We start from the raw sequence: 24,514 nt of genomic DNA, 5'->3' as shown, positions 1-24,514 counted from the left end.
GGACCTTAACACCCCATTATCTCCACTGGACAAATCCTCTAAACAGAAACTCAGCAAAGAAACATCAATCCTAAATGACTCACTAGATCAGATGGAATTAATTGACATCTTCAGAACATTTCACCCCAAAGCCACAGAATATACATTCTCCTCAGGTGCACATTTGTCATCTTCAAAGATAGACCATATATTGGGTCACAGACAAAGTCTCTTCAAATTCACAAAAACTGAAATTATATCAAGCATCTTCTCAGACCACAAAGGCATAAAACTGGAAATCAACTACAACAAAAACAATCCAAAAAAATCAAACACATGGAGACTAAATAGCATGCTATTAAACAATGACTGGGTTACCAGTGAGTACAAGAAGAAATAAAAAACATCATGGCAACAAATGACAATGAAAACACAACAATCCAAAACCTATGGGACACAGCAAAAGCAGTCTTGAGAGGGAAGTTCATAGCTCTACAAGCCTACTGCAAGAAACAAGAAACAATGAGAATAAATGACCTAACTCTACAACTCGAAGAGTTAGAAAGAGAGCAACAAAAAAAGCCCACTGTAAGCAGAAGGAAGGAAATAACAAAGATCAGAGCGGAGATAAACGACATAGAGACCAAAAAAACAATACAAAAGATCAACAAAACCAAGAGCTGGTTCTTTGAAAGGATAAACAAGATTGATACACCTCTAGCCAGGCTCACCAAGAAACAAAGAGAGAGGACCCAAATCAACAAAATCAGAAATGAAAGAGGAGAAATAGCAACAGACCCCATAGAAATACAAAGGATTGTTAGAAAATACTATGAACAACTCTACTCCAACACACTAGACAACCTGGAGGAAATGGACATATTCCTAGAAAAACAGAACCTTCCAAAACTTAACCAGGAAGAATCTAAAAATCTCAATAGGCCAATAACTATGGAGGAAATCGAAGCAGTAATCAAAAAGCTTCCAGCAAACAAAAGCCCGGGGCCAGATGGCTTCACAGGGGAGTTTTACCAAACCTTCAAGGAAGACCTAAAACCTATCCTCCTCAGACTATGTCAAAAGATCCAAGAGGAAGGAACACTTCCCAGCTCATTCTATGAAGCCAACATCACCCTAATCCCAAAACCAGATAAAGACAATACAATGAAAGAGAATTATAGGCCAATATCCCTCATGAACATAGATGCCAAAATCCTCAACAAAATCTTAGCAAATCGGATCCAGCAGTACATCAAAAAGATCATACTCCATGACCAAGTAGGATTTATCCCAGGGATGCAAGGATGGTACAATATCCGCAAATCAATAAATGTGATACATCACATAAACAAATTGAGAGAAAAAAACCACATAGTCATATCAATTGATGCGGAGAAAGCATTTGACAAAATCCAACACCCTTTCTTGATAAAAACTCTCAGCAAGATAGGAATTGAGGGATCATACCTCAACATAATAAAAGCCATATATGACAAACCCACAGCCAACATCATAATCAATGGGCAAAAACTAAAACCATTCCCCCTAAAAACAGGAACAAGACAGGGATGCCCCCTCTCACCACCCCTGTTCAACATAGTACTGGAAGTACTAGCCGTTGCTATCAGACACGAAGAAGAAATAAAAGGCATCCAGATTGGAAAAGAAGAAGTAAAACTGTCCTTATTTGCAGATGACATGATACTGTACATACAGAACCCTAAAGACTCCATCAAAAAATTATTAGACTTAATAAATGAATTAGGCAATGTAGCAGGATACAAAATTAATGCTAAGAAATCCATGGCATTTCTTTACACCAATAGTGAACTTACAGAAAGTGAAACTACAGAAGCAATCCCATTTACCATTGCACCAAAAAAATTAAAATACCTAGGAATAAACTTAACTAAGGAGGTAAAAGACTTATATGCTGAAAACTACAGGACACTGAAAAAAGAGATAGAGGAAGACATAAACAGATGGAAGAATATACCATGTTCATGGATTGGTAGAATCAACATCATCAAAATGTCCATACTACCCAAAGCAATTTATAGATTCAATGCAATCCCCATTAAATTACCAACGGTATATTTCACAAATCTAGAACAAACGTTCCAAAAATTCATCTGGAATAAAAAAAGACCCCGAATAGCTGCAGCAATCCTGAGAAAGAACAAAGTAGGTGGGATCTCAATACCAGATATCAAGCTGTATTACAAAGCCACTGTTCTTAAAATAGCTTGGTACTGGCACAAGAACAGACATATAGATCAATGGAATAGAATAGAGACCCCAGAAATCGACCCAAACCACTATGCCCAATTAATATTCAACAAAGGAGGCAAGAGCATACAATGGAGTCAAGACAGTCTTTTCAATAAATGGTGTTGGGAAAATTGGACAGATACATGCAAAAGGATGAAACTAGATCACCAACTCACACCATACACAAAAATAAACTCAAAATGGATAAAAGACTTAAACATAAGACGGGAAACCATAAAAACACTAGAGGAATCCACAGGCAGCGAAATCGCAAACATATGCCGAAGAAATTTCTTCTCTGATAATGCTCCTAGGGCAATGGAAACTAAAGCGAAAATAAACAAATGGGACTACATCAAAATAAAAAGCTTTTGCACAGCAAAGGAAACCATCAACAAAACAACAAGAAGACCCACTACATGGGAGAACATATTTGCCAATGATACCACCGATAAGGGTTAAATTTCCAACATTTACAGGGATCTCATGAAACTTAACAAAAGGAAGATAAACAATCCAATAAAAATATGGGCAACGGACCTAGATAGACACTTTTCGAAAGAGGACATACAGAAGGCCGAAAGACATATGAAAACCTGCTCAAAGTCACTAATTATACGAGAGATGCAAATCAAAACGACAATGCGTTATCATCTCACACCTGTCAGAATGGCTATCATCAACAAATCAACAAACAACAAGTGTTGGAGAGGATGTGGAGAAAAAGGAACCCTTCTGCACTGCTGGTGGGAATGCAGACTGGTGCAGCCACTGTGGAGAACAGTATGGAGCTACCTCAGAAGACTAAAAATGGAACTCCCATTTGACCCAGTGATCCCACTACTAGGAATATATCCCAAGAAACCAGAAACGCCAATCAGAAAGGATATATGCACCCCTATGTTCATAGCAGCACAATTCACCATAGCTAAGATTTGGAAACAGCCTAAGTGCCCATCAGCAGATGAGTGGATTAGAAAACTGTGGTACATATACACAATGGAATACTATGCTGCGGTAAAAAAAAAAGGAACTCTTGCCTTTTGCAACAGCATGGATGGAACTGGAGAGCATTATGCTAAGTGAAATAAGCCAGTCAGAGAAAGATAAATACCACATGATCTCACTCATTTGTGGATTATAGAGAACAACATAGACTGATGAAAAGAGACGGACCCAAAGACTGAGAAACAGCGATCAGGCTATCAATCCCCAGAAGGAAAGTAGGGGAGGGCGGGGGTAAGGGGAAGAGATCAACCGAAGGACCTGTATACATGTATATAAGCCAAACCAATGGACATGGACAACAGGGGGATGGGAGCATGAGTGTGTGTGTGTGGGGGGGAGGTTGGGGGTTAATGGGGGGGATGAGGACACATTTGTAATACCTTAACTAGTAATAATAAAAAAAAAAAAAGAAAGAAAGAAAAAATAAAAGGGGGGAGCAGGAAACACTTCCTAGCTTATTCTGTAAGACCAGTATTACCAATATCAAAACTAAATAAAGGTTCACAAAAAAAGAAAATTACAGACCAATATTTCTTATCATTAAAGATATAAAAGTTCTCAACAAAACACTAGCAAATCAAATTCAACAGCATATTAAAAGGATTATATACTGTTACCAAGTAGAATTTACCCTAAGAATATAAGGGTGGTTCAACATTAGAAAATTAATCAATGTAATACACCACATTAATGGAATAAAGGAAGGGGAACACATGATCAGCTCAACTGACAAAGAAAGCATTTGGCAAAATCCAACACCTTTTCATAATAAAAACCCTCGACTAGAAATAGAACGAAACTTCTTCAACATGATTAAGAGCATTTACAAAAAACCCGAGGCCGTACTCAATGGCGAAAGGTTAAAACAAGGATGCTGTTCAACACTGTACTGGAAGTTCTAATAAGAACAATCAGGTAAAAAAAAGAAAGAGAGAGAGGCAGGAACAGCCCAAACTTCCATCAATAAATGAATGTATATACAAATCGTGGTCTATCCATGTGATATAATATTATTCTCCATAGAAAGGAATGAATTACTGATATTATGTGGATGAAATCAAAAATATCAAGAAAGAAGCCAGACATAAAAGTTCACAAATTGTCTGAAAGATAACCCCATAAAGACAGAAGGTAGATTGGTGGTAATCAGGGGCTGGGGATGGAAAAATTGACAGCAACTACTTAATGGAAAGAGGTGTTTTTGTTGTTGTTACTGTTTAAAAGTTTTACTTTGGAATGACGGAAATGTGTGGAACTAGACATTTGAATGTATTAAATGCCACTGCATTGTTCACTGTAAAGTGGTTAATTTTGTTATGTGAATTTCACCTCAATAAATTATTAGAAAAAGAAAAAGTGAATGGCAGTCCATTTTCAGCTCAAATAAGGAGTTCAGTATACCTTCAACACATACCAGGACTTAAGACTGGAAATTACACATTTGTTTTTAAAAGTCATTACTATGGTCATGAAAACAAACCCTTTAAGTAAAGTTTAAGAGATTCACCATCTCAGGGCACTGAACAGCAAGAACAAAAAAAGAGAGGGGTGGAAGGTGGGGGGATGGTAGGAAAAAAACAGACCGTTATAATTAGCTAAGTCCCAGTGAAAACCATGGATGGGTTAAGAAAGCCCTACTGACCAGGCCGGAATGCTCTAACTACACTGTTGGGTTTTGGATTGAGTAACATTTAGGATTCCAACTAAAAACAGATGACACACTCTACTTAGGATAACCTGAGGAGGGTTTATTTACAAAAGGGCTATTTATAGAAGTGAAGATATAGAGAAATAAAGGGATAATTCAGTAACCCAGGTAGCAGCAGAGACACTGTCACTGTAAGCTAGAGAAACAAGTTTAGTTCTAACCCCCACCCACTCACTCACCAACCCTCCCCAACCCCAGGGCAAAAAAAAAAAAAAGGCGTTTAGAAAGGGCTGTCTTGAAAAGAGTGGTAGATACAGCCAGCATATGCCAACCTGCTATGGAAATCAATACCTTTGTCTCACTCTCCTCCCTCTCTTTGATTTCCTGCTGAGGCTGCCCATTGTCCACCCCTACTCCAACCTGAAAACCTAAAGGCACAGGAGCCACTGATATAGTCCATACAAATCAGTATCTCAGGGTATAGAGCTGGTAGAGAAGAAGAATGGATCTGAATGAGCTAACAAAAGATATGCATCACGAAAGTATTCCAAAGTCCTATGTCCCATTCCCAGATCTTTCTTTAATCAAGAATCCCAAGGTAGTAACTCAGTTCCAAAAAGACTAAGATAAATAATTCTTTTTACCTTGGATAGTGAGTGAATATTAGTCTCTGGAGAAGAAGTAAATTGAAACTACATTACATTAGTAATATTTTTGTGTAAGCTGTAATTACATGGATATATAAAGGTTTTATAATTAATGAGGTTTGTATATACTGATTTTCTTTTTAAAATGTTTGAACCACATAAGATAATTTGATTTAGTTAATTTTTAAGTCAGATTATTCTATTTACAGGAGTTTGAGTTCTTGGAAGATTTTGTTAGATTTGTAAAGCAGCTTTATTAGGAATTTGATGTTCCTTAAAAAATCAGACTTTTAAATCTGTAATTAGAGTTCAAATTAAATTTCTGAGTTAATGAACTTAAGAAAAAATGGTTCTTATTTTATATAAAAATCACTTGATTCATAAAAAAAATAAAATCTGAAAATTAAGATTAAAAGCTTAAGAACAGTTAGGTTTATATTTATAACTTTAATAAGGTATATAGTAATTTATACATCAACTAGAGGCCTGGTGCACAAAATGTGCACTGGGGCGGGGGATGGTGTCCCTCAGCCCAGCCCGCAATCCGGGACTGCTGGCTCGCAACCGCTCGCCTGCCTGCCTACCTGATCACCCCTAACCATTCTGCCTGCCAGCCTGATCACCCCCTAACCACTCCCCTGCTGGCCCGATCACCCCCAATTGCACTCCCCTGTAAGCCTGATTTTGCCCCCAACTGCCCTCCCCTGCCGGCTCGGTCGCCCCCAACGGCCCTCCCCTGCCAGCCCAGTCACCCCTAACTGCCCTCCCCTGCCGGCCTGGTCCCCCCCCAACTGCCCTCCCCTGCAGGTCTGGTCGCCCCTAACTGCCCTCCCCTGCTGGCCTGGTCACCCCCAACTGCCCTCCCCTGCTGGCCTGGTCACCCCCAACTGCCCTCCCCTGCCAGCTTGATCACCCACAACTGCCCTCCCCTGCCGGCCATCTTGTGGCAGCCACCTTGTAACCACACGGGGGTGGCCATCTTGTGCAAGGGTGTGATGGTCAATTTGCATATTACCTCTTTATTATATAGGATAATTGTGTAAATTCCTTCCAATACACAACAAAGGCAATACATATTCTATTTACAAGTGATATAAAATAAAATCACACAAAAGATGGGAAAAAAAGATTTTCAGAAAGACCACATACATGGCAAACACTAATAAGAAGGCTAGTTGAACATATTGTTATAGTTTGTTTATAAGTTTAAAATAAGCCACTATTAATAGGAATAGAGAAGAAACCTATACAATAATAAAGGAGTAATCCTCTAAAAAGATTGAATAAATTTGCATGCACCTAAAAAGTAGCCCCAAAGCATATGAAGAAAAATAACTGTAGTATCTCTCTGTATTAGTTTTTTATAGTGAGTCAGATAATTTCTTTTGGATAACCTGTCACAAAATGTGACATTTTAATGAAAATTATAAAATAGTAAGGTTTTAAATTTTTAAATTTACTTTTTAAAGTAGAAAAAAGACAATCTCTTTTTCTTATAAATCATGCTATTTCCTTCTACATATATTTGAAATTAAACTTCCCAAAAACGTTCATGATCAATAAAGCCCCTTGCCTTCAGCTTTGCTACCTATACCACCCTGATCCATGACATCGATAAAGTGCTGTACTAACTATCCTTCTACAACAGTATTTCATAAAGTCACCTCCCTACTTGACACCTTTTAATTAGTCTCCCACCATCTACACTATAATAAAATCCAAATTCTTCAGCTTGTCTATTTCTCCATTCTCATCTCTCAGTACCTCTTCTCCCTAACCCCTACCCCACTGATATTTTCTATTCTGGCATCAACAGTCTTTTGGATCAGGCTTCTGAGCCTTCTCATACACTTTTCTTTCTACTTAGAATGTTTTTCTCCTCCTAACAGTCTGGCAAATATCTAGTCATCCTTTGCACCCTACAGACACCACTTCTTGCAAAAGTTTTCTCAGATCAAATTTCCACTCTCCCTCCAAAACAAACATAATGACTGCCTCTTGTATGCTATTTCTGAATTTTATCCAACTTTTAACATAATTCTATTCCGCATTTTTCATATTTTAAAGGGTTTGTAAAATAAGCTTTGGATTGGAAAATCCTTATGTCAGTTTATAGTTTTTATTTCTATTCTAATATAAAATGTTTAAGACTTGCTATAGTTATGAAATAAATGACAAGACAAAGGAAAATAAATAAAGAGGTCACAAAAACATATAGTTTCAAAACTGGATACAATGAAAATAATACTAATGTGGAATACTTATTAAATAGTGACAACATACTTTGATAGAAATAAGAACTAGGAGAGCTTTATATACTGAGTGACCAAACAAAGTAAAACTAAATACTTCTTACATTAATGATCTGACACTTTTTTAACGAATAAATGATTTCTCATATACTAGTAGTCTACTTTTTACACTCTATCATTTTAGAAAAGAACATTTAAAATATACCCCTTCTGATAAACAGTAACCCTTTTGCTAATCAATTTCAAGTGGGGTCAAGCATAACTAGAAAATAACATAGATACTTTATTATGCAATAAGAAAATAGCTTTCAATGCTTTTTAAAAAATATCATAAGTAAAAGGGATTCTTCATAACTTATATGGCAATAGATTTCTCATACAATATAATCAGGACTGTAAAATTAATTCTTAAAATTTACAAAGTTCTTATTTCTAAGAAATCTACAACACTGTAAGTCCTTCTTTTATCTACAAATCACTTCCATACTACAGGGCTGTATAAACTGAAAGTCTTTGATGAGCAAGGGCACCTGGCTGACCATTTGTCAGTTTCTTCAGAGTAAGAGCTAGTTAACTGTCTACCTTCTCAACACTACAATACAGAAAACATTCTCCCTCCTTCAATAGTTAATACATTCTGCTTCACTCATATTTCTAGGTCCAAATCACCAGATGCGATAAATTATGAGCTAATCATAGAAATGCCAGAAACAACTGTAAGTAAGCATTTTAATAGCTGCAGGGAACGCAAGGACACTGCAGTCCTAGCTAGAGATCAATAAAAGATCATTCTATGTGCATAATCTATATGGATAATACTTTAGAATTCCATGATGCCCAAACTCCTATCCCCAACTGAAATTCCTGTAGAATTTTAAGCCTATCTGAATCTGTTCCAAAGTAGAAAGAATATACACTTTGAAGTTCTAGGTTTAAATCTTTTTTTCCAAAACTCTGTGGCTTTGGAAAATTATTTAGCCTCTTTTAAAGTCAGGTCTCCTTATCTATAAAATCATGACAATTTACCAATCAGAGGGTTGTTGTGCAATGAATTAATGTAATATAAATGCTTAATACAGTGTCTGGCAACGAGTGGGTGTGTTCAATATTCCGTGTTAGGAGCTAGGACTGCATATGCTCAAAATTAGCTCGCTTTCTTAATTCCATCCTCTGAACCCCAATAGTACTCTGTATCTATTTTCTTATGGTTCTTACTTTCTACCTTGTCTTACAGATACTCACTTATATGACTAGTCTGTAGCTCTGAGAGCAGAAACCATGTTTAATACATATTCTAATTTTTCATAATGTCAAATACATCATGTACCCAGAAGTACACTCAACAATATTTTTAAATGAATTAAAAATATTGGAGAATTAAAAATATTGGAAAATAAAAGATACTACTCCATGTTTAAAGGGAAAACAGCAAGACATCTGGAAATTAATACAAAATAGTTTTCATTTCCTTCAACTAATGAAAAATTATTATCAGTAAGAATCAGAATGCCAACTTTTCATCAATGCTACATCTTAGTATAGTCTTATACTTTACATAAAGTATTTCAATATCAATTATGTAATGTTTTCTGTGTGCTTCTTAAAGGCAATTGCCTGAAAAGTGACCACTGACTACATAACACAAATGATCCTTCCTCTTCAAATACAGTTGGTAGACATCGTCACTTTAATTGGCGAAGGAAGGAAGGAAGGAAGGAAGGAAGGAAGGAAGGAAGGAAGGAAGGGAGGGAGGGAGGGAGGGAGGGAGGGAGGGAGGGAGGGAGGGAGGGAGGGAGGGAGGGAGGGAGGGAGGGAGGAGAGAAACAACATTTACCTAGATGATTTCTGGGGTTCAATTAAAACTCAGCTAATTTTTCTGCAATAAACAAGACAAATTATTAAGATTTAATATAAACACCCAAGTTACAAACCAGAAGAACAGTTTATACAAGTTGGTTTTTCCAAATCAGTACTACACATTCTCTTTACATCATACCCTAGTATTATTTAACACATATATTTTTTGCTGGTATCAATGAGTACATAGTTAAAACATTTATCAGATGCTTTTCCTTTTAAAGATGCCTATCTAACTGCAGTGGGTGTGGAAGTAGAACTTGGTGGTGGTGGTGGTGGTGGTGGTGGTGGTGGTAGTGGTGAGGACAACAGCAAGAGCAGTTACCATTTATTAAGGGCTTACTATGTGCCCAATATTGTCCTAAGCCCCTTAACACTTTAACTCATTGTTCCACACAACAGCCCTACAAAGTAGGTATTACATTTCTCCATTTAAGATGTGAGGAAACTAAAGCTGAGAGAGGTTAAGCCATTTGTGAAATGTTACACAACTAATATGTGATGGAGTAAGGTTAACAGCAGTGGGCAAACTACGGCCCGCGGGCCGGATCCGGCCTGTTTGAAATGAATAAAACTAAAAAAAAAAAAAAGACCGTACCCTTTTATGTAATGATGTTTACTTTGAATTTATATTAGTTCACACAAACACTCTATCCATGCTTTTGTTCCGGCCCTCCGGTCCAGTTTAAGAACCCATTGTGGCCCTCGAGTCAAAAAGTTTGCCCACCCCTGGGTTAGAACCTACTAAGCATGACAACTCCATAGCTTCCCTCACATTTATGCCTCAATTTTACCATCTAAAATACAAAAAAAGAAAAAAATAACTAATCAACAAATACAGCTGTATTCAGGTGCAGAAAATTCTACTTTACCAGAATCCCTTTCACGAAAAGCACTATTTGTATTTGTACTCTTTATTTGTTTCGAAGGAAACCCTTGATAATCTGGGGAAGATGAAATACCCTGTCCCTCCTAATAACACTTAAATGTGGGAGAAATTGCCCTCCATGAGATAAAGGAAGGAATTTCTTTAAGTTACTTAAAAAGGAAAGAAAAAGGGAGAGAGATGGGAGAAAGAAGAGGTGAAATGCAAACCAAGTGACATAATACTATAGTTGCAGGTAGGTGATATGATCCTTCTTTTTGTAACACTTAAATCTTCAGGAAAATGTGAGCAGACTTCTGGGGAGTCCACAGAAAAGACAAAGTTGTATATCCAAGGGTATGACAAAACTCTATATCTACAGGGTGAGAGAGAGCCTCTTAAAGGAATACCACATCACAGAGGTAGAGCAGAAAGGTAAACAAGAGAAAGCAACAAAATTATGTGGAGGACTCCAGATGCCATTCTTTTTATTAAGTAACAAAGAAGGGCATATCTTTTCCTCCTATAACAACTAAAACTGTCATTAAATAAAAAAGTGGGGAATAGTCAATCATGGTCCTTCCCCTTTTTTCCTTACATTGTTCCTTAAACTCTTACCTATGATTTTGCATGGTTTCGTTAAGAGCCCGAATGAAATCATTGAAACAAAACTTCCTATCTGCTCCTTTGTCTACTTCAAATATTAGAACACCATAGTAGTTTTCCTCAAAGATAAACTAAATCTTTATTTAAGTAAGTAGAAGACAAATGCTTAACTAAATGCTCCCCACTAAATGCCAAAACTATAAGGAAAAATGGCAATACAACCATTTATCATTGAATTAATATACCTAGTTGATCAAACTGGGGGTGGGGGAAGAAAAGGTAAGAAAACTCAACAGACCTAAAAACAATATAATATTAATAAATTCTAAGGGAATAGACTTTCCATATAGCACTTTTATATTCTACAAGTCAGTATTCTAGGGCTTTACATATATTACCTCATTTAGTACTCAAAACAACCTTATAAGATAGGTGTTATTATGTCTATTTTATAAAGGAGAAACTGACACTGAATGATTAAGTAACTTATTTCAGATTATAACCAAGCAAGGATACAGTCAGGATTTAAACCTCAGCAATCTAACCCCAAAAACCCTCCTCACAACATCTGTACTGTACTAAAACTTATTATTTGCAAAGTAATTTACATGTCTTCAAAGATTTGTTTTTAAGATTACTGATATAGCCTGGCCGCAAGGCTCAGTGGTTGAGCATCAACCTATGAACCAGGAGGTCACAGTTCGATTTCGGTCAAGGCACTGGCTCAATCCCCAATAGGGGGCGTGCAGGAGGCAGCCAGTCAATGACTCTCTTTCATCACTGATGTCTCTCTCGCTCTCTCTCTCTCTCTCTCTCTCTCTCTCTCTCTCTCTTTCTTTCTCTTCCTCTCTGAAATCAATAAGCATATTTTTTTTAAAAATTACTTATCAAATCAAATTTTCTGGAAATAAAGTATAACATAGTGCATGAAATTATGGTGCAAAATCACTAATATTTAGCTATTTAGAAACTAGCATAACCTCTGACACATGGCTTTAAAAATGATAAATGCTAGCCCTGGCAAGGTAGCTCAGTTGGCTAGAACGTTGTCCCAATATATCAGGGTTGCATTTTTTAGCATCACAGATAAGATACAGTTAAACAATAAGTCTATGGTATGCTAAACTGTCTTTGGAATTAATGTCAATAGTGCAGACTAAGATTCTTAAGTAAGTGACATTAAATATGGGTATTACACATATAGTACTTAACTCTTTAAAAGTAATGTCCTAAAGCAGCGGTTCTCAACCTGTGGGTCACGACCCCTTTGGCGGTCAAACGACCCTTTCACAGGGGTCGCCTAAGACCATCCTGCATATCAGATATTTACATTACAATTCATAACAGTAGCAATATTACAGTTATGAAGTAGCAATGAAAATAATTTTATGGTTGGGTCACAACATGAGGAACTGTATTGAAAGGGCCAGAAGGTTGAGAACCACTGTCCTAAAGGGATAAACTAAAAGGAATCTAACACTTAAAAGAATACAAAGTAAAAAACAAATAGCTAAAATACATGAACATTCCACCTGTAGTATTTCCTTGAGCCATTTAATTATTATTCAACCATATCTCTAAGGAAAGGGGGAAAAAGCCCAAAATTTCTAAAAATTGTAACTCCTTCTTAAAAACAAAATAAAATGCTAAACTAAGTAAAATTAACAGTTCTGAAATGCAATTAAATTTATGATGAACCAACACTGGACACCCATGGCATACTTTAAGGTTGTTTTAGTTTTGCAAGAAAAAAAAACTAAATATAATTCTCTTAAAAAGTATTTTTTTAATGAAACACATTTAAAGAAATAAAAATGAATAAGAAACTAATTTATCAGTCTAATTTTGAGCTGCACTTAACATAAGAAAAAAGATAATGGAACTTAAATAAAACTTGTTTGAGAGAAATCATTTCCCAAAATTAAGTAATAATAAATTCCTGCTGTTGTTGGGTGGAAAAGTATTAGTACTAAATGAAAGTGCCTGCATGCTTTGGTAAGAAAACTTCATTTTTCCCATCTGCAATTGGAACCAATATCATGCCAATTTGAAAGTACCTGTCTTTTATAAAGCTACAAAGCAGGAAGTAGAAATGAAAAATGCAGTTGTGTCCATAAAATCAAAGGAATCCTCTGTCATTTTTTTCTGTTTGATATCCTTGGTCAAATAAGTTATAGAAAATAAAATAAAAAACAAATGGCAATTCAAAAATCTATTGATCATCATAAAAGTAAAATTAACATAATAATAACTAATACTGAGAGGTTCAACTTGTTTTGAAAAATAAAGCTATGATTTTTAAACACTAAAGCAAATGTATACAAGTAGAAATACACCAAATGATTAAAAGAGATTTGCCATAAAAAAAAATATTTTAATTGATTTTTATAAAGAGAGGAATAGAGAGGAAGAAAGAGCAACATCAATGCCAAAACGACACATGGAATGGCTGCCCGTAACATGGGCATGTGTCCTCACCAGGAATTGAACCAGCAACCCTTTGGTGCACCAGATGACCCCCAACCAAGCCATGCTGGGTAGGGCCAGATTTTGCCATTTTTAAACATGATGGAGAATGGCTCTGGTCACTCAGTGAAGATGATACTGCTCCCCACAAATTAAAAAAACAAAAACAAAAGGAAAATGAGCAGGTGTGGAATGTTAATCTGATACAATAAAATATTTTGTGTCACTGACTATATAATCTTACAAAATTTGCATGTTTATAATCTCAGATTATCAACAAGCATAACTGAGTAAAATGACAAACCCAACGATGGTCTTTGAAAGAGCTTTTGGTCTCCTCAGACAGATCACCAGCTGCCGAATGAAGAACAAGATAAAGGAAAAAAGAAAAAAACTTTGCTTTTCTAGACAGGAGAGTCCAAAATACAAAGCAAAAATAAATACCACATGCGGGTAAAAAATTGATAATCCTATATAATAAAAGGCTAATATGCAAATTGTCCCCTCAACTGGAAGTTCGACTGGGAGTTCGACCAGGGGTGGGGCCGGCCCACCAACCTCCCGCGTCCCCTCCCCGTGGCTGGCCCGGCCTGATCGCCCAGATTGGGGCAGGCTGGTTGGAACCCACCTGTGCATGATTTCGTGCACCAGGCCTCTAGTTAAATATAAAATGGGTGAAAACTAATGACCTTATAATATGTAGTTTGGACTAGTAAAAATAAGTTTGAACCTTCTAGAAATGGAAAATATTTAAATACAAGCTATCCTATGAACAAAGAGCATGCTTAATTCCTAAAATTATTGAACAAAACATTTAAAACATTTAGATAGTGCTCACTTCGGCAGCACATATACTAAAATTGGAACGATACAGAGAAGATTAGCATGGCCCCTGCACAAGGATGACATGCAAATTCGTGAAGCATTCCATATTTTAAAAAATAAATAAACAAATAAATCTATAATAATAAAAGCATAATATGCTAATTAGACCACATGTCCTTCCGGATGAAGCCAGGGCTACAAGGGAAGCCCGGATACTGGGTGCCTGCCAGCGGCTGGAGGGAAACCCGGGTGCTAGGTGCCAGCCGGAGGCCGGAGGGAAGCCCAGGTCCCAGGTGGCAGCCGGAGGCCGGAGGGAAGACCGGGTTCTGGGTGCCAGAGGGAAGCCATTGCTGGCAGCCGGGGGAAGGAAGGCCTACTCTTGCATGAATTTCATGCATCGGGCCTCTAGTAAATAAATAAAACATTTAGATACTTAGCTGTTTATCTAATAAAAATAATTAATTCACCATTATTTTTTAAACGTGATTTTTGAGTGTTTAAAAATCTTTTACCTTGAAAACTGCAATTCTTCTCAGCCACCAACAGCACAACTATCCTGAACATTAAGGGTTTCCGCACATTAAATGAACAAGTTAGGTCTAAGATATTTATCTATAGCCAGACTTCTAAAATAAAAAGACACTAAGACAAAAACTGGAGAAATATCATGAATACAAATATCATGAACAGCATTAAGTTACCCCCCAATGCGGCAATGGGCTTTATTATGACAGAAGTTTTTACTCTCTACCTACTTTGGTTCCACCCAGCAGCTGTGGCAAGTGGTGGTGGTGAATCAGAAGGAAGTGGCAGCTGCACATACTCTCTGGCAGCAGAGTAAATGTGGTCCTTGTCCCTCACTGACTTCTCTTCCTGCCCCCCACACAGTAGACAACAAGAGTGAGCAGGCAGAAAGAAAGCCTGAAGCAGCTGCCTTAATCATTCAGATGCTTGCTGCAGCTCTCACACACAGTCTTGTGTCCCACTGTCATATTCTGTAGGCCGTGCAAAACTTTGAAGAAGGCCTTCTCCCTCTGAAAGTCACCATAATTGGCCAGACATTCAAGCCAAAAACCATGGCATTTTCCTAGACAATTCTTTACTTACATGTGAAGTTAGTTGCCAAGTCCTACTAATTCTGTCCCTTAAATCTCAAATTCATTCTCTTAACTCCATCCTCACTTTTCAGACATCTCTATTTTTGGCTCTCTATATTTTTTTTCAGCCTACTCAAATACATCCTCCACACTGCTGCCTTCAGAAGTATTTTTCTAAAATGTAAATCTGTGTATGCCACTTATTAAAAGTTCTTCAACAGCTCCCTGTAACTAAAAATGCATGGTCCAGAGACCAGCTATAAGGAAAAATGGTTTTTCTATCTTGATTTAAGACACACAGAAATAAATGGGGAAAACGTGTATCATCCCCAATACTTAATATGGCAAATAAGACTTCATTATCTGGACTCCAACTAGTTTCTTGCCCCTCTGTTACAACCCCTTTGCGCTACCCAGACTGAACTACTTATATTTCCACTGTGCTCTTTCAAATCTCCTTGTCTATGTATGCACTATAGGCTCAAATTTATCCTTTACAAGGGAGATGGAATTCCACCATCTCCACAAAGCCTTCCTTGACAGTCTCCCATCTAATGGTATGCTTGCTTACATAAGAGGTTCCTTTTCCAGATATCAGCTCTTGAAGGAGGAACCATGGGTGACTGATGTTCATAACTTTAGTACCCAGCAGGATTACATTTAATACACTTCAGAAGGAAGAAGAATCTTGGCACTTGGCACTCTCATACCTCTTTCTGCTATGCCTAAGTGGTCTTCCGTTTGAAAGGTCATTTCAGAACATCTGTGCTTTCAAGATTTCAAGACACTTTGGGATAAGATGGGATGCGATGCACTGAGTGGAAAAACTTAAAATGAATAAGAGATGTTCCCAGATTTAGAAAAATTTACAGTCTACAGGGGAAAACAGACTAAAAAATATAAAGAAGGTAAGTCTTTGGTAACAAGGATTTTGAAGGAGGATGTCTTCTTAAGCAAATACTCTGGAATTAACTGATGACAGTATTTGTAACACAGCCAAAACTAAACACTGCCTCAATGACCTCTAATTTTTGACCTGGAAAAGTAATTAAGGGAGCAGTTTTGCTTCACCAAGGCATGTTATATTTTTCTGCCCTTTGAATACAAAGATTTTGGATTTGAAGACTAAAACAAAATTTAGACTTCTTGACATTAGAAATTTAGGTGTTTGCTTATTTTGAGGTTGAAAGAGGGTGGTTCCTGTCAAAATGTTTCCTTGCTAAGGATCTTGGATCTAAAACAGTAATAATAAATATATTTTAAAGATTTAATTATAAATTGACAGAAAAGATGTGATATGTTTCCTTATAGTTTTCACATTTAAAATTAAACATTCCTCAAACATAATACACACCACTGTCTAACACTCACTATTCCAGATAGGTTCAAAGCTAAAAATGTAATTCAGGAAAAGAAAAGACAACATTCCTCAGGTCAAAGAAAAATTCAGGGCTCAAAATCACATAACTTTGCTTATAGTAAGAGTTACTGGGGATAATATGTAAAACACATGGCTTTTTAAAGGGAATTCAACCAAGAAAGTGAGGAGATAGAAGAAGAGGGCAGGATAGTCAGAGGAAGGGATCGGGGGTGAGGAGGAAATAGAACTGAGGAACCTAACCAACCCGGAGGGAGTTGCTAAGGCAACCCAGATGGTGGGAAAGAAGGGTACACACAGGAGGCATGAGCTCCAAAATGTATGGATGTTGTCCAGGCAGCGTGGCTCAGGGATTGAATGTCAACCTATGAACCAGGAGGTCACAGTTTGACTTCTGGTCAGGGCACATGCCCAGGTTATGGGCTTGATCCCCAGTATGTGATGTACAGAAGGCATCCAATCAATGATCCTCTCTGATCACTGATGTTTCTATCTCTCTCTCCCTATTCCTTCCTCTCTAAAATCAATAAAAATCTATTTTAAAATAAATAAATAAATAAACAAACAAACAAATAAATAAATAAAATGTATGGATGTTGCTAAGATAGGCAGCTTGCAGATAACCAATCACAAGTCAGTGAGGCATATAATCAATCCCAAGGATGTTGCTAAGCCAGAATTCTTTTAAATAACCAATCAGGAGCTAGCAAAGCATATATCCATCCCTAGACAAAAAAGTATGCTCTCTTATTCTCTCTCTCTTCCGCACTGGGTTCCGGGCTCTCCTATGGCAGGAGATATGCTCCCCTGCGCCCACATGGCTTATGGCTATGTGGGACTCCACACATGGACTAATGGACTTTATAATTAGCTTCGATACTGAACTACACCCGGCTGCAACATGGAACCAACTCTAGACACTGGCCTGCTTTTGGAACCCCAGGTGCACCTTTTCCAGGACTGGCTTCTCTCAATAAACTTTGCTTCTGCTAACGGTTTTTGTCTGCAAATTTTTGTCTGCAAAACAACAAACTCGGACCCGACCACCACATTTTGGTTTCAAAAGGATATTATTTTCAATAAATAGTATTGGAACAGTTGGGTATCTATGTACAAAAAAGATGAACTAGGATTTATATATCATACAATACACAAAAATTAACTAGACATAGATCAGATACCTAAATGTAGGAGTTAAAACTATAAAACTTATAAAGGAAAACACAGCAGGAAATCCTCATGGTCTTCAGTTAGGCAAAGGTATGTTAGATATAACACACAATGAAAGAAAAAAATTGGTAAGGTGAACTTCATCAAAATTCAATTTATACTTAAATGGACACCATCAAAAAATGAAAAGATAACCACATTTGGGGAGAAAATACTGACAAGTTACATATCTAATAAAGAATTGGTATCTAGTACATATAAAGAACTCATAACTTAAGACAAATGACCAAATTTTAAAGCAGGTAAAAGATCTGAATAAACATTCCAACAAAGATGATGTTAAACGGTTAACAAGAATATAAAAAAGGAGAAACCAAGATGGCGGCATAGGTAAACACCGGAAATTGATGCCTCCGACAACAACTTCAAAAATATAACGAAAAGACAAAACGGACATCATCCAGAACTACAGGAAGGCTGGCTGAGTGGAAATTCTATAACTAGAAGGAAAGAGAAAAGCACACTGAGACTCAGAGGAGCTGCGGAAGTAAAGTGCAGAGGTACGGAGGCTCAAGCGCGGGCGGAAAGAGGCTGGCAACGGAGGACGCAGCTGTCTTTTTGAATCGGGAGGGAATCACAAGCTCCCGACTGCTCTGAACTCCAGTTCCGGGAAGTCTCTGGGGACCCAGGACTCATAGGGGAGAAACTGGACTGTCTGACAGCAGGCAGAACTCGGAACTTGAGGGCGGCTTTCCCTCAGCGGTGCTTGCAGCGATTACCGGGACACTGAGACGCAGGGCCCCTTAGGGCAGGGCTGAGGATCAGCCATAGCTGCTTGCTCCACCCTGTTGATTCTGAGACCCTGCCCCACCCAGGCTGCAGCAGAGGCTTTTGCACATGAATGCCCTGGCCCTTTGCAATCTGAAAATTACCTAACAAATTACAGCTGGGCCAGACAGACCCAGAACTTCCAAGAGAAAGCCCAAGGCCCCACAGCAGCTTGCACTGATTCACAGCTGGGCCTCATCTGGGCACCTCCAAACCCCCAAAAAAGGAAGGGGAATCTGAAGATCTCTTCATAGCTCCTGCTCGGTAGCCTCAGGCAGAGGCTAAATCAGCACCTCCTTAGATCCAAGAGCCAGTGTACCCAGTGGTCAGAGTGGGACCATCCAGATTACAACTCCTCAGATCCATAAGGAACACACTCAGGGGGCAGACTCAATGAGCACCAAAGCCCTACTGCAGCAAGTCTTGCCCCAGAAGGGTGTCTTCAGCACAGAAGTTCTCCCACTGCAGACACAGCTGATTCTCACAGCCAACTGGCATGGAGGTCAATTCCTCCCAGTGATACCTACAACAATCAAGGCTTAACTACAACAAGACTGTGCACAAAGCCCACAAGGGGGTGCACCAAGAGTGTCCACCTCAGGTAATTGGGGAGGCTGAGACACTAGGCCCTATAGGACACCTAGCACACAAAGCCACTCTACCAACACAGGGAAGCATAAAAAATGCGAAGACAAAAAAACAGGTCACAAATGACAGAAATGGAGGAAAGCAAATGACTGGATATAGAGTTCAAAACCAACGGTTATAAGGTTTTTCAAGAATTTTCTGGAAACAGCCAATAAATTTGGTGAGACCCTGGAGGATATGAAAAAAGACCAACTAGAAATTAAGCATACACTGACTGAAATAAAGAATAATATTCAGAGATCCAACAGCAGAAAAGAGGATCCCAAGAATCAAGCCAAAGATTTGAAATACGAAGAAACAAAAAATACCCAACCAGAAAAGCAAAAAGAAAAAAGAATCCAAAAATATGAAGATAGTGTAAGGAGCCTCTGGGACAACTTCAGGCGTACCAACATCAGAATTATAGGGGTGCCAGAAGAAGAGAGAGAGCAAGATATTGAAAACCTATTTGAAGAAATGATGACAGAAAACTTCCCCTACCTGGTGAAAGAAATAGACTTAGAAGTCCAGAAAGTGCAGAGAACGCCAAACAAAAGGAATCCAAAGAGGACTACACCAAGACGCATCATAATTAAAATGCCAAGAGTAAAAGACAAAGAGAGAATCTTAAAAGCAGCATGAGAAAAAAAGTCAGTTACCTACAAGGGAGTACCCATACGACTGTCCGCTGATTTCTCAACAGAAACTATGCAGGCCAGAAGAGAGTGGCAAGAAATATTCAAAGTGATGAATGCCAAAAACCTACCACCAAGATTACTTTATCGAGCAAAGCTATCATTCAGAATTGAAGGTCAGATAAAGAGCTTCACAGACAAGAAAAAGCTAAAGGAGTTCATCACCACCAAACCAGCATTATATGAAATGCTGAAAGGTATTCTTTAAGAAGAGGAAGAAGAAAAAGGTAAAGATAAAAATTATGAACAGCAAATACATATCTATCAACAAGTGAATCTAAAAATCAAGGAAATAAAAAATCTGATGAACAGAGTAAACTGGTGAATATAATAGAACCAGGGGCGTGGAAAGGGAGTGGACTGACAATTCTTGGGGGGAAAGGGGTGTGGGGGTGCAGGAAGAGACTGGACAAAAATCGTACATCTATGGATGAGGACAGTGGGAGGGGTAAGGGCAGAGGGTGGGGTGGGAACTGGGTGGAGGAGAGCTATGGGGGGGGGAAAAAGAGGAACACCTGTAGTAATCTGAACAATAAAGATTTAATTAAAAAAAAAGAATATAAAAAGATGCTCAACATTATTAGTCACTAGAGAAGTACAAATTAAATCTGCAATGGGATACCACTTTCACTCACTAGAAGGGTTACAATCAAAATGACAAATAATAATATAATTGGACCATGCACACACCTGGGCAAAAGGCAATAGCTTTTCAGAACTGCAGTCTATTTTTGGAATTTAAAACATTTTGCAACTTTTCAAAAGCTAAACAGAAGCTCACCCACCTCTTCCTTTACCACATTTTTTTAATGACAGGGAATAATAAAATTTCCCAAATAGGTAAAGCATGTGTCTATATTTTATGTCTAGGCTTAAGTGAGTATCCCAACTTGAGGGTCATTTCCAGAGGCAAATAAGGAAAAGGTCCCCTCAGGGAAGGAATTATATCTCTGAAAGCCACAACATTAGAAGACTTGGTTCTCCTTTTGAATGTATAAATCAACAACTCTTTATAGAAAGAACTAGAGGCATGGTGTGGGGAGGGGGGAGTGTTCCTGAGCCCAGTCTGCACCCTTTTGCAATCCGGGACCCCTTGGGGATGTCTGACTGCTGGTTTAGGCCCGATCCTGGGCCTAAACCGGCAGTCGGACATCCCTCTTGCAATCCAGGACCACTGGCTCCTAATGGCTCACCTGCCTGCCTGCCTGCCTGCCTGATCGCCCCTAACCACTTGTCTGCCTGCCTGATAGCCCCTAACCACTCGCCTGCCTGCCTGATTGCCCCAATCACTCGCCTGCCTGCCTGATCACCCCTAACTGCTCACATGCTGCCTCATCCCCCCTAACCACTCGCCTGCCTGCCTGATCGCCCCTAACTGCTCGCCTGCCTGCCTGATCGCCTCTAACCACTTTGCCTGCCTGCCTGATGGCCCCTAACTGCTCTGCCTGCCTGCCTAATCACCCCTAACTGCTCACCTGCTGCCTCATCGCCCCTAACCACTCGCCTGCCTGCCTGATTGCCCGTAACTGCTCGCCTGCCTGCCTGATTGCCCCTAACCACTCTGCATGCCTGCCTGATTGCCCCTCTGCCTCAGCCCCCCGCCGTGGCAGCTTCATCCAGAAGGACATCCGGAATGATGTCTGAAAGTCATTCAGCTGTCCAGTCTAATTAGCATATTATGCTTTTATTATTATAGATAAGGGTGATTCCTGAGATAATGAATTCATCTCATATCTGGAGAAGACTTTTTAAATGCTAAGGTTTCTAAACAGAGAGTGGGACCAAATGAACAGCATTATGATTAAAGTCCACAATCAAGACTGAAGCTGCATCAAAAGATCTCCATTGCTAAATTATTTCTGACTGAGCCTACTCTGACTCAGTGAACCAGAGGCCTTTACCTCTATGCTGGCATGTCTGTAAAAACATGATATGTGTTCTTGAAAGACCTCACATTCTGCTAAATATATACATTAAAATTATGGGTAAAACTGAATTTAGAAAGTCCACACAACACCTATGCAGACTTCATAATCAGAGCACTAACCAAAACATAAACAATCCTCCCAAAAGTATTAGCATAGTTTATGCCAGTGTGGCTCAGTTGGTTGGGCATCCTCCCACACACTGACAGGTCACCAATTCGATTCCAGGGTTGTGGGCTCAATCCCCAGTAGGGGGCATGTATAAGGCAGCCAATTGATGTTTCTCTCTCACATCGATGTTTCCTTCTCTCCCTTTCCCTTCCTCTTTCTTTAAAATCAATAAAAACATATTATTTTTTAAAGGTTGGTTAAAGTCCAAATAAATAAAGTAAATGAGAATGAATATCCTGTATAGTACTTTATTCATTTTTCTATGACTTGCTGCACTCAGCTATGTTAATGTATCTGTATTTCTGAGTTCATCTGCTATTACTCCATAGAGTAACACATTTACATGCTGGGAAAGATCATTCAATCTGTGTCCCAGTTGTCAATTCTTCCTCACCCATTCCCTGGCTTGCTTTACACAGACCTCCAATGGTGGACACCTGTCAGTGATCACATCTGTGGAGCTCTCTCAGATTATTTTTCTCTGTAGAGGTTTAGTACTTTGAGAGTCGAGGAAGGGGGTGCTGTTTGTCAGGATGGTCTTACAACACAACAGAGAGATTTAATATATTTCTATTTCTTAATTTTTGCATTTTTAATTTATTGATTTCAGAGAGAGGGAAAGGGAAGGAGGGAGGGAGAGAGGGAGGGAGGGTGGGAGGGAGGGGGAGAGGGAGAGAGAGAGATTTGTTGTTCCACCCACCCATTTATGCATTCTTTTGGTTGATTTTTGTATGTGCCCTGATTGGGGATTAAACCCACAATCTTGGCATATCGGGAAGACACTAACCAGCTGCGCTGCCAGTCCAGGGCTTTTTTTAAAAATATATTTTATTGATTTTTTACAGAGAGGAAGGGAGAGAGACAGAGAGTTGGAAACATCGGTGAGAGAGAAACATCAATCAGCTGCCTCCTGCACACTTCCTACTGGAGATGTGCGCAACCAAGATACATGCCCTTGACCGGAATCGAACCTGGGACCTTTCAGTCCGCAGGCCAACGCTCAATCCACTGAGCCAAACCGGTTATAGCAGGCTTTTTTAAAAAAGTTTTTATTGATTTCAGGGAGAGGAAGATAAAAACATCAATGATGAGAGAGCAAGTTTGATCGGCTTCCCCCTACTGGGGGTGAGCGAGCAACCTGGGCATGTGCCCTGACTGGGAATTGCACAGGGTCACCTCTTGGTGCATGGGACGATGCTGAACCAATTGAACCACACTGGTTGTGCCAGGTCTTCTCTCTTAATTTTAAAATTGGCTGAAAGAATATTTCATTTTTTTCAAATTCAAAAACAATGTCTCTTGATTTAATTTTTCTTACTGAAGCTCCAGGTAGAAAAAAAAATTCCCTACATTAATCTATATCACACTTTTGCTATTTTCAAGGCATGGAGTACAATTTTTTTTTAAACACAGGCACTGAATTTGAGTAAGTCTTTAATGTTAAAACAAATTTATTTATATAAATTTGTAAACTCCATGTCTATGTGACAAACCAACACAGTATAACAAGGCAAATATCTCATACAATTATTTTTTAAAAGCTATTATTACTCTCCAGAAATTTCATTATGGTTACAAAGATTTAAATAAATGTTTTTAACCTAGAAAAATCTACTGATCAAACAAGTTTTCATCATTAAAAAGATGAAACTGCTGAACCAAAAAACAGAATTTTTTGTTTTACTTTTTAAATTTCTTCTGTCTCTTTTAAAGTGGTGGTCATTACATTTATTACTGTTCAGGTGCTTACCAGATGGTAAAAGTCATTTACCCTCAAATGGGCCTTAAAAACATATTTATCCTTCAATCCAGGGATTTTGCTAATAAAATAATTGGAAAATTACACAAAAATTTAGCAACCATCTATTTATAAAAACCACAAACAAAAGTGATTTAAATGTCTAATATAGAACTGGTTAAATAAATTATGATATGAAATACTTTAAGTGATACTTGGATAAATATGGAAAATTACAGTAAGTTAAAAGAAGTAACAAATTAATATAAATGTTTTTGTAAAATATGCATTATATATGAAAATAGGAAAAGCTCTAGGAGGCTATTTTCTAAGGCTATACCAGTAGTTCTCAAAGTGTATTCCCCAATCAACATCAGTATCACTTAGGAACTTGTTCAAAATGAAAATTCTGGGGCCTCACTCCCATCTCACTGAATCAAAAACCCTGGAGGCAGGACCAA

The 24,514-nt window shown here is 38.3% G+C and overlaps 1 protein-coding gene and 1 non-coding gene across 4 annotated transcripts in view; one reads left to right on the top strand and one right to left on the bottom strand.

Moving 5' to 3' along the window:
• Positions 1–24,514, bottom strand: part of MNAT1 (MNAT1 component of CDK activating kinase) — a 213,467-nt gene that overhangs the window by 28,657 nt on the left and 160,296 nt on the right. Inside the window, exon 8 of one of the 3 annotated variants that reach the window (XM_036309167.1) lies at positions 9,637–9,681. The exons of the other annotated variants lie outside the window; for them this stretch is intronic. Within the exon in view, the coding sequence (XP_036165060.1) occupies positions 9,669–9,681 (13 nt within the window). The 3' untranslated portion in view covers positions 9,637–9,668. Of the gene's footprint in view, positions 1–9,636; positions 9,682–24,514 lie in introns of those variants that run through there. 3 annotated transcript variants of the gene reach the window in all.
• LOC118661119 lies at positions 14,430–14,536 on the top strand. Its single transcript, XR_004969149.1, has one exon. It is a non-coding gene; the product is annotated as a U6 spliceosomal RNA (small nuclear RNA).

This window comes from Myotis myotis, unplaced genomic scaffold, assembly GCF_014108235.1.
Source record: "Myotis myotis isolate mMyoMyo1 unplaced genomic scaffold, mMyoMyo1.p scaffold_m19_p_1, whole genome shotgun sequence".
In the NCBI taxonomy this organism is placed as follows: Eukaryota; Metazoa; Chordata; class Mammalia; order Chiroptera; family Vespertilionidae; genus Myotis; species Myotis myotis.
Note: the sequence above shows the minus strand (reverse complement) of the source record. Positions and strands in the feature narration are given on the sequence as shown.